The following is an 11,536-nucleotide window of genomic DNA, read 5'->3' as shown; positions in this document are numbered from 1 at the left end:
AGTACAGTTCTGAAGATGGAATGGTAGCAGTTGGTGGCGGTGGCCTCTGAGTGCACGCCGGACCGGTGAGACCCATGCCCGGCAGGCGTCCTGGATGGGACCTCAGGTCTTAGATGTTAGGTTTGGTTGCGATGTCTGTTTGGTATTAGGCCCACACTATCTGCGCCCCTTCATCAATTGGATAGAGTTGCTTAGACGGCGGCTTTAGGTTTACTGTTGTATTAGTTTGTAAAGTACCGTGAGAATAATTAATAAAGTGACCGTATGCATTGTCCAGATGCAGAGGCCGGGGGTCATCCTCTTTTTCTAAAAAAAACATATGCGCCCAGCCATTGTTGTTGTCGACACCACAAGCTGGTTTCTTCTTCTTGATTACTCCCAACTTCCCAAGTAACGGAAGCAAGGAACTGTGAGAGGCAGGAAGATAGTGCTGACTTGAGAGTGTTGGATGAAGGCATGAAGCAGAGAGTGAGCAAGCAAGATTAATATAGCCAAACAATCTACTCTCTTTTTTAGCATATTCGTCGGCTACCTCCATTTGTTGCCATCGCCACCGAGCCGAAGAGCGAAGACGAGTGCCAACCTCGCGCATAATCGCGCAACTCCTAGAATCCCTTCAATTTTGCGATGTAACCGCTACTTTTATACCAAGGGCGCAATGTTGATGATGATTGAAACGGCTCTTACATTGCACATAAAAATAAAGGGACATTGACATTTATGTCTCTAATTTACGCTCATTCTCAGATTTATCCCTAATTTTAAAGCCTGCTCAAATTGCCTCTCTGCCATTATGTGCACTTATAGAAATGCCCTTTTGTGCCGTTACCGTCCGGTCAAAGCTGATCAAAGGGCTTTGACCATCCTGAAAAAAATAGCAAAAAAGAATCTAAAAAATCTAAAAACTTGTGGGATCAAATATACTCAGGTTCGCAAGGTGTATGCAAATTTTCGTGCTGTTTGGACATTCCAGAAGCTCGTGTCAAAGGAAAAACAATAAATATGTAATTCTGTGAACAGTAAAATCAAAAAAATAGCAAGAAAAATAAAAAAATGAAATTTTTTGGCATCAAAGAGGCTCGGGTCTGCAAGCTGCGTCCAAATTTTTATTGTGTTTGGACAATGGAGGGGCTTTTGGAGAAAAAAAACAAAATTTGGCTCAGGAAAAAACTTGGGAAAAAATGACTATTTTGTTTTTTGTTGCTAGAGCTCCTCGCATGTCATTTGATCACAAAAACTTGCATGCACCGTGTGCACCCAAGCCTCTTTGATGACCAAAAAATTCATTTTTTAATTTTCTTACTATTTTATTTCAAATTTACTGTTCACAAGCGTGCAGATTAACTGTTTTTCCTCGCCACGAGCTCCTGGAATGTCCAAATAGCACCAAAATTTGCACAATCCTTGCACACATGAGTATCTTCTATCTCACAAAATTTTAGATTTTTTTTGCTATTTTTTCAGGTCGGCCAAAGCTATTTGACCGGACGGTAACGACGCAGAAGGGCATTTTTGTAAGGGCACCTAACGGTGAAGGGGCAAATTTGAGCAGGCTTTCAAATTAGAGGTATATCTGATTAGGTGGTTCGAGTTAGGGACAGAAATGCAAATGGTCCAAAAATAAATATGGTTGGTGAAGCATTGGAGTCCTAATTATTGGTCACATGTAGATCGGACTTCCATATATATTGGACTTCGCCACGGCTCCAACTCCATAGTAACACTGAGTTGTAGAGCTAATTACTGACTCTATTAACTAGTTTTTAGCCATGATAATAATAGAGGGGGAAGAGTGTGATGAGGATGTTGAGAGACACCTAATTAACTTTTGTTATTTGTCTTAGGGAATGAGATGCATCGAGAATTTAATTGTTGGCTCATAATAGGCACAATTTTCTTGGTGGAACTTTGACGCAAGCAGAAGAACCGACAATGTGACCTTCATGCAGTTCAGCTCCGGGCTGAGATAGAGGAGACTCATCACTCATGGCCTGTTGAACTGGCACTCCCTGAGCAGCTGGCCTCCCCATTCTTCTCTGGCGTGGCGGAATATCTACGGAACAGAGCAAGCAGCCTCACAAAAGTTCTCCATTTTGTACCGAGCATTTTTCCAAGTTCAAGAATCGAGCAGCAATGTAACTGCAACGATTAATTAAGAATCCCTTCAAGAAAAACAATTAATTAGGAAACATACAAGCATATGCCTCATGTCTGATCCCTGTTGACCCATCTCTCCCGGCTCTGATGAAAAGTTCAACCTAAATCAGACGTGGTAGCCAGATGGCAAGCTCATGGTGTACTCATCTCCCGCCTCGTTATCACTGTGATCTCTGAGCCGGAGTAGGAGTGCGAGGGTGAGCAAGGCCCACTCCGGCACAAAGATAGCTGTGCGGCTGAATTTCGCACATCTCGTCATGGGGCGGAATTGTCCCTTTTGGCCAAATAACTTTTGCCCAGTCAAAACTTTGGTCAATTTTTTGTCCAAATTTCATTCAAAATTCAAATTTTAGTTTTGCAATCTCGTCTGACCGAATTTTGGCCATCTTGTTCTAGGGCGGAAAAAAAATCTGAGACCGAAAATCAAAACTAGGCGGCGCCTAGGGCGCCGATGGAGCCCAAGGACGGCCGTGTTGTCCTTATCCCAGACGTTGGACCACAGTTTAGTGAGGAAGTCTACTTGTCCATCTCCGGGACGTTGGATGAGAACTCGGTTAGGAATTCGGCCGTTCAGGCGAACACGAGCAGCACCTTGGCACCCTAGAAGGTGGCGGTGAGGACAGCGCCAACTGTGTGCGTGTTGCTCTGGGCTCCAACGCCGGCGGCAGGGGTGGTGAACGAGCCCAAGCTGTCGGCCACGGCGAAAATGGCGGTGAGTACGGTTAGAGAGACAAGGAGCAGGTTGCATAGGGATGGGAAGAAGGCGGATCGAAACGTTAGAAAGATGTAGTCCGACGCTGCGTCCAGCAACATGTAGTTGCAGAGATGGAATGCCACTTCCCCGCCCGCCAATGTTGTTGTCGAGTGACGATTCCACGCAAAGCTAGTTTCTTCATGATCACTCTGAAGTAGCAAACTGAATTAAGGAACTGTGAGAGGCGAGAAGAGAGTTTTCACTTAAGACTGGGAGTGGTGGATGGAGCGGACAGTGAGCAAGCTAGATGATTCCCCGCGCATTGCTGAGGGATTTGTTTCACCAAAATTTCTACTGTGGACACAAAAAATGTAGATAAAAATAGTGATTTTCCTGTGCACTAACACATTTCCCTTGTGGGGAAAGAACATCTTTGAAAGGATGTGCATGTAAGCATTGTTTTCATTGGATGGTAACAATAGTGTTTATACAAAGAATTTGAAACAGAAGAAGCCTTTCAATGATAACACTTGCTTTCACTGAATAAACTGTCCTAAATCACATTGTCACAAGTAGTAAAAAGTAAAGTCACTGATGCACTAACTGTACCTGTACTACATAAAAGATAGTATGCTGGAATTCTATCGAAAAAGGATTTCGCCCCGCTTTATAAATAAAGCAAACCGCCAAGAGCACATACAAGGACTAGTTCAAAACACACACACCCAAGTCTCACAATAATAGATCCAGAGGTATTGCTGAGGGCACAGCTCAACAAGCCCAAAACACACACGAAATAAGAGACAAGGCTCAGCCGGGGCCAAGGCCGGAGCCGGAGCCGGAGAGCGACAGACGACTAATCAGGCCCAGGAGGAGGCGGCGGAGGGGGCGGCGACAGGCGAACGGCCATCGAGCGGAGGTCGGCGATGAAGGCGGAGATGGCGTCCCGGTCCCGAGGGCGGCTAAGCGGCCGTCAGAGCTGCAAGTAACCAGACAGTTTGAAGAGGGCGTTAGTAGCACGTTGAAGAGGGGAGCGCTGAATCACAAGTTTATTGCGAATCGTCCAGAGCGTCCACGCGAGGGCCCCACTCTCAAGCCACCTAATGTGGCGAGAGGGCAGCGGGGAGGCATGTAGTTCGGCGAAGAGGTCGGGGAAGTTGGAGTGGCACCAATCCCCACCAACCGCCTCTCTAAAGCAGCTCCAAACGAACTGAGCAGACACGCAGGAGAAGAAAATGTGGTTCGAGTCTTCGGGGGTATCACAAAGGGGGCAGAGGCCAGAGCCCGGGCCATTGCGCTTGCGAACCTCAACTCCCGACGGAAGCCGACCGCGGATCCATTGCCACATGAAGATCCGAATTTTAAGGGGCAGGCGAATGGACCAAACTGTGGGGCGGCGGGGTGGAGGAGGGAGCGATGGTCGCGTAGAGGGACTTGGTGGAGAATTGAACCGAAGGCTCAAGGCGCCACCGAACCTCATCCGGGCCAGCATCTACAATCGGTTCATGGAGAGCAATACAATCAAGAAGCTCATGCCAGGCGGCCACTTCCGTAGGCCCAAATGGCCTCCGGAACGCGAGGTGCCCTAAGTCAATAAGGGCCTGTTGAACTGAGATTGTAGGGACGACTGCGATGGAGAAGAGGTCGGGAAAGCGGGCCGCGAATGGGGCGTCATCCGTCCATCGGTCAAATCAGAACAAGGTCGCTGCTCCCGATCCAACCGAGATGGAAGCCCCAATGCGGAGGACGGGGAGCAGTTGGATGACCGACTGCCAGAACTGGGACCCACCCGATCGTTGGCAGAAGGCCAGAGGTTGGCCACGCAAGTATTTATTCCGGATGATGTCTAGCCACAGACCGCCATGCCCTTGAGAGATGCGCCAGAGCCAGCATGAAAGGAGGACAATGATCATGCGCTTCGAGCACATGATGCCAAGGCCTCCCTGCTCCCGGGGCTTGCAGATGTCGGGCCAACTAACCATATGATACTTCTGCTTGTTATTGTCCCCAGCCCAATAGAAGCGAGATGGAAGCCCCAATGCGGAGGACGGGGCGCAGTTGGATGACTGGCTGCTGGAATTCTAATAGGAAGGTCTGTTTCAAATTGCCAAAGGACAAAATAATTCAGTTGGGACCTGATTATGTGTAAGATGAGAACGTAAAGATTCACAGCCAGTAAGACAACCCACCCTCACACTCCACCTGAACCCAAAGTTTTTACAGAAATGCAAACCCATCAATACATGTTTGAAACAAAAACACAATCAGATTTGCCTTGCTTCATTTGACCAGAAAAAAACCAACACCACCGGCGCACACACACACGCAACATGAGATACTCTGAACACTTAACACACATGTGCGTACCAGCGAGAGTAGGCAAACAACTCACCGTGGCTAGTTTGTAGTCCTCCAAGGACTCGCAGTAATCGTCATATAGCTGCTGCGAGTATATCGTGCTGCGTGACAAAAAATGCAAATAGGGGTGGGCGGAAACCCTAGATCAATTAATCACCAGACAAATAGGGGTGGGCGGAAACCCTAGATCAATTAATCACCAGATCAGGTCAAATCGGGCCAAGCCTAGGCATGGTAGGAGGGGGACGGGGAGGGAGGCAACTTACGTGCAGAGCATCATGTAGCCCTCAGAGTTGAACTGCTGCTCCGGCTTGCCCTCAAGGATGTTGATGAGCTTGTTGATGGCCTTCTGCATGAAGCTCCACCATCCTCTCTCTAGATCGATCGTCTTTGCGATCCTGCACTTGCCCTGCCATCGCCGCCATAGCCGCCAGTCCTCCCCGACTGCTGTCGCAAACCCTGGAGAAGGCTGGGTTCCGTACTTCTGTTGTGTCTGTCGCTGCGTGGAGTTTGTGTCGTTTGGGAAGAGATATTTGAGTGATTGGAGAGGGAGCGGCCAGCTTATGAGGTGGGATTCCGTCGCGAAGACGTTTCGACGGGAGGAAGGTTCACTTGCGCTTCTGCTTCCGCGGGTAGAGAAGTACTAGGAGCCAACATGAGGGGCGACGTGCACTGCATAGGCCGAGATGATCCACTCTTGGTTGATCTGAGCCATACATGGTGAATCAAACGGCCAAAAGAATTTATGACGACGTGGACACATGAGAAGACTGTAAAATCAGGTAGTGGGGGCTCCCATTTAGATATAGTAGATGCCGTTGGGTGGTGAGGGGTTGATTTATAATTAACGGCTACCGATTGCCGAAGACAGAGAGAGACAGTTGCGGTTGGGACTATCTAATTATCACAAAACTGCGAACCAACTTATGGTTGAATGATTATAGGAGGACAGTGGTATCTCCTGCTCACCTGAGTTCAAGTCCTAGACTTGACATCTGTGTTCGTATTTTTTTGAATTTATTTCAGGCCTTCCGACGATGTGGTTCAGAGGGAGGAGACGTTCGTGTCGACTACGAAGGCATTTGTGGCGAATTCGATAATCTCAAGATGATGTGGCAGATCAATCTCTCAAAGATGTTCATAGATATAAGGTGTGTGTGCGTGCATTCATATGGATAAGCATATGTGCGTTTGTACGAGCGTTTGTTCAATTTTTTTATCACAAACCCTAAAAAGAGGTGACATCATGGTATCACATCTGTATCAACTAGCAACACTTGCCACTCCTCGTCCCAGACAGAAATTCTCGTGATCTCCTTTATATGGTGCTGACTTTTCCTGCCTGCATATTCTAGGTAGCAGCTAGAGAAACCAACGACCATATTGACCGGTTTTTATGGTACTGTCTTAGTTTCTGCTTCCCTTGCCCTAGATTTTAGCTGCACAGTACTACATTTGAGATGGGCTCGGAAGTGACATATAGACCATACATACACGCACTCTCACTCATTGAAAAGAGCGAGTGCCAACCTCACACGTAATCATGCGACTGCTAGAACCCCTTTTCTGGCACAGTCTCGATTACTGTTACAATGGATCTTATTTTCTGGCACAGTCTCGATTACTGTTACAATGGATCTTACTTTACACAGAAAATAAATAACTAGCCCTATGGTTGGTGAAGCATTGGAGCCCTAGTTATTGTTGGCATGTACACCTGGCATCCACATCTACCGGACTTGGTCTCGGCCTCTAGTATTTCATAGTAGGACAGAGTTGCAGTACTCTACCAAATACAGAAGCATTGTAGGAGCTTTGCAGTATTTGACACTAACTAGGCCAGATATTTCATACTCTGTTAACAAAGTTTGTCAGTTCTTACATGCTCCTACCAGCGTACACTTTACAGCAGTGAAAAGCATACTTAGATACCTCCAAGCAACACGCAGTCATGGACTTAGACTTGGGAAGTCAGACTCCATGCTTGTAAGTGCGTTTTCAGATGCAGACTGGGCAGGATGTCGTGATGATAGAAGATCAACATGAGGGTTTGCATTCTTTCTGGGTGGTAACTTGATCTCATGGAGTGCTCGCAAGCAAGCCACTGTGTTTAGGTCCAGCACAGAAGCAGAATATAAAGCCCTAGCAAATGCAACTACTGAAGTTATCTGGGTACAAAATATGCTTACTGAACTGGGTATTCGGCATCCGCAGGCAGCATCACTTTGGTGTGATAATCTTGGTGCTACATATTTATCTGCTAATCCTATTTTTCATGCCAGGACCAAGCATATCGAGATAGATTACCACTTTGTTCGAGAAAGGGTGGCTGACCAATTGTTGAATATCAGGTTTATACCTACCGATGATCAGGTTGCAGATGGATTTACTAAACCTCTCTCTTTGAGGCCGTTGCAAGCTTTCCGACACGATCTCAACTTGTATAGTGTGATTGAGGGGGAGTGTTAAACGATGTTTATCTGTAGCGTGTGCGTGTGTTTGTAATCAGTTAGGCCAAGGAGACCTGGTCCCGTATTTGTTAGTTAGCTAGCTTGGAGATCAAGTCCGTGGCCTAACAACCCTGTAATCTTGCCGGCCTTTGAGCCTTATATCAACACGCATGCGCCCTGCATTGTGCATACGCTTAACCTAGCTTTTCTACAGCTATGACCCTAAAAATAGTTGGCAGGCTACAAGGCTCTGACCAGAAGTTCATCCAGATCAGACGTGATAGCCAGACAACCAACTGTTACCGTACTCGCCACCGTCCGCCGGCTCCTTGCCGTCGTCCTCGCCTAGCCAGAGCGTGAGAACGAGCAATGTCGGTGCCCAGTTGAGCACGAAGATGGCATACGATCCTAAGGATGTGGCCACCCTGACATAGGATAACAATTCCATGAGAAGTCGGCCGTGCGGTTGAAAGAGAGCGATGCCACGGCGCCAAAGATGGCGGTGAGAACAGTGACGACTGTGTGTGTGTTTTGAGCTCGTCCCACACGGGCGACAGTTGTGCTGAAGGAGCACGTACGAGCCTGGGCAGTCGGCCGTGGCAAAGACGGTGGTGAGCCTATGGAGGAAGACAAGGATCAGGCTGCACGTGGCAGGAACGAGCCAGAGCGAGTGATGATAATTATTACCGACACCACAAAGGTTCCTCTTAGTCACTCACACTCACGCAAATTAAGAAATGAGCTGTAAGAGGCAAGAAGAGGGTGGTGACTTTTTTTGAATGTTCACCGGGGAGGGGGGGGGGGGGGTTCCCCCCCTGAATATATTGATCAGCGGGGCTAAAACCCAGGAAGGTTACAGATGGTTAAGTTACAGAACGAGGAGGGGGCAGGAAAGACCATAAGAACACACACTAGAGGGAGAGGGCATGCAGCCAGGATTCAACATGCGTCCTACGATTCTCAAGGAGCCGTCCACGCCATAGAGCCGCGTCCTCTCGGCAGCACCCAAGCACACGAGCAAGAGACGCATGTTGTCGCTGAAAGACCACAACGTTCCGGTGTTTCCAGATTTACCAGCAGCACAGTAAGGCAAACTCCACTGCTGACTCGGCCACCGCAGCCACCGTGGTTACAAAGCCAGACAGTCTGCACACCGTGACGCTGCTGGCGTCGACAACCATCTTGTTCCAGAAATCGCCCGCGAACGGGAAGGAGAAGAGCATATGGTCCATGGTTTCCAGGGTTGCCGAGCACAGCGGACAGCTAGCCTCCTCCGCGGTGACAATGCACTTGTGAAGCAAGACATCTCTGGTGTGGATACGTCTCTAAACCAGCAGCCAGCAGAAAGACTGCACACGCGAGGGGGCCCACGCCCCCAGATCATGTCCGCAAAGCTAGCCTGCGCTCTCCGAACCGCAGGAGTTTGTAAGCAGAGATGGAGGACAGGGCGCCCCAGGGCGCGACTAAGGATGGTGACTTTGACAGTGTGTGATGAAGCCAGATTAATAAATTAATTGTCACAAAACCCAAAAGGAGGTAACATCATCATATCTGAACTCCAAAAGGTGTACTCTCCTTATGAGCTCTTTGTGGCCTTGGTGCTTAATTTCGTATCTTTAGGACCTTATAAGTAAGAAAGTCTGTAGCTACTTTTTATATGGAAAAGGCGAAAGCGTGACTGCGAGAAATACTCTTGGTACCCAAGCAAGATAAATAAGTGATACAGTGGTTGACGAAGCATTAAAGTCTTCTTATTATTCACATGTACATCTGGCATCCATATATTACTTGGCCTCGGCTACTACATCATAGTATGAAGAAGCTATAGTTCAAACTTTCTCAGATCCATATCCATTATGTCGGTTATGTGTCTTGGGGAATGAGATGCATCAAGAATTTCAGTGTTAGCTCAATATGCAAATAATGTTCTTTCTTGGCACGGGGAGAAGCCAGGACGACAAAACTTGCAGGCAATACAACGGAGGGAAGAGCAGGGTCGCTGATCTGGTCTGATGATTGGGCCACGGAGGAGCACCGAAGCCTCGATTGTTCCTCCATGCACCTCCGTTCTGGCTCAAGCAAAAATTGTTTAGCGAGCGAGCAACCTTGGAAAGGGGCCTTGGTTGTGGTCTGGATCATTTAGGAAAAGGCCACCAACACTAGGGTCTTCTGCTGTTAATGTGACTAGCAAAGTGCCATGATGGACGATGACTACCAGATAGGAAACAGGGCCATGGCGCAGTGTGAGTTTTCAAAACTGTACACTACACAATCTTAACATCACTGAATAAAAAAGTAATTACTCGCAAAAAAAGTGAATAAAATGTTATCCCGTTTACAGGCTGACTAAATGAAACTAGTAAAGAACGGAAGTACAATAGATACCGAATGTACAAAGCAAAGCAGTTAGTATGTTTGCCTTTGCATTTTTTTTAATCCAGTGAGCAAAAATGTTACTGTAACAGCTAAGAATTGCGAGGAATCACTAGCAGAATGATTGATCACAATAGGATCTTTCCTGATATAGTGAGCAAATAAATCCCCTCCACTATATACCAGATCCAGTAAATATAACGTATGCAGTAAGCAAAACAGTACGTTTGCCTTTGCATATTTCGTACTGGTACAATAATTAAATTGTACTAACTTATACAAGAAAAAAAGAAATATCCTCATTTTGCCTCTCGGTTCATCCATCTCGACAGGCTCTGGCCAGTGGCCACAGCTGAACCGGACTCAGACGTGGTAGCCAGACGGCAAGCTCTTGCTGTACTCGCCACCGTCGGTTGCCTCCTCGCCGCCGTCTTCGCTGAGCCGAAGAGCGAAGGCGAGTGCGAGCGAGGCCCACTCGAGCACGAAGATGGCGGCGCCAAGACCGCCGACGAGCCTGAGGATAACCGCGCCGTCGTCCTCCCGGACGTAGGACCGCAGCTCGGCGAGGAAGTCAGCCGTGCGGGTGAATGCGAGCACGGCTGCAGCACCCTGGAAGATGGCAGTGAGGACGGCACCGGCGGTATGTGCAGTGTGCTGGGCTCCGGCGCCGGCTGTGGGGGTAGTGAAGGAGCCCGAGCAGCCAGCCGCGGCAAAGACCGCGGTGAGCGCGTGGAGGAAGACGAGGAGCAGGCCGGACGGGGATGGGACAAGGCGGAGCGAGAGTGTGAGGAAGATGCAGCCCGACGCCGCGCCCAGAAGCAAGTAGTTGCAGAGCAGGAACGCCCTGTGCGCCGCCACTTGCCCACCAGCCATTGTTGCTGCTGTCTGCCGAGACCCCAAGCTGATTTATTCTTGATCACTCCCAAGCAAACTGAAGCAAGGAGACTGTGAGAGGCAAGAAGATGGTGGTGACTTGAGAGTGTTGGATGAAGCAGTGAGTGAGCGAGCGTGATTAATATAGTCAATGGCGTGGGAAGGGGATTTCATTTGCGACCGTTGGAGGGCGAGGGGTTGGCTTAACGGCTAGCGAGTGAGAGCGTGACAAGAGAAAGAGAGACGTTGCGATCTGGACTGATTAATTATCACAAAAACCAAGAGGAGGTGGCATCATCGTATCACACCATGTCCCAACTTGCAACACTGGACTGCCCTTCTGACAAACAAAGCTTGATGTTCTTCTTCGGTGCTTACCTTTTTTTTTAGGCTTTCGGTGCTTACTTTTTATTGTTTGCATTCCAGTCAACGGCTCTATAGGACCAGCAAACCACATTCAAAGGGGCGTTTCCCCATTTCTACGGTCGCAGTTTCTCTCGTACAACCCAATCACTCCAAATCGACGATGATCAGAGCATGTACGCTCGTATATGGGTTCATTACAATCCCGGATGAGTTGAATTGGCTGTGCAATTACATCTTCAACTGTCCGAGAGGGCAAGCCCACGAT

General features: G+C 48.3%; 1 protein-coding gene across 1 annotated transcript; it reads right to left on the bottom strand.

Annotated features, from left to right (window-relative positions):
- Positions 1-10,183: 10,183 nt before the first annotated feature.
- On the bottom strand, positions 10,184-11,140 carry LOC125537058. The gene has a single exon (XM_048700354.1). It carries the CDS (start codon positions 10,903-10,905, stop codon positions 10,396-10,398), a length of 510 nt encoding a protein of 169 aa, XP_048556311.1. The 5' UTR covers positions 10,906-11,140; the 3' UTR covers positions 10,184-10,395.
- Between the last annotated feature and the right edge of the window lie 396 nt (positions 11,141-11,536).

Source organism: Triticum urartu, chromosome 1 (assembly GCF_003073215.2).
Source record: "Triticum urartu cultivar G1812 chromosome 1, Tu2.1, whole genome shotgun sequence".
NCBI lineage: Eukaryota > Viridiplantae > Streptophyta > Magnoliopsida > Poales > Poaceae > Triticum > Triticum urartu.
The sequence above is the reverse complement of the archived record's forward strand: the minus strand, read 5'-3'. Positions and strand labels throughout refer to the sequence as shown.

Excerpts from the sequence above, each read along its gene's own strand:
- LOC125537058 (XM_048700354.1), bottom strand. The coding sequence starts at position 10,905 with ATGGCTGGTGGGCAAGTGGCGGCGCACAGGGCGTTCCTGCTCTGCAAC.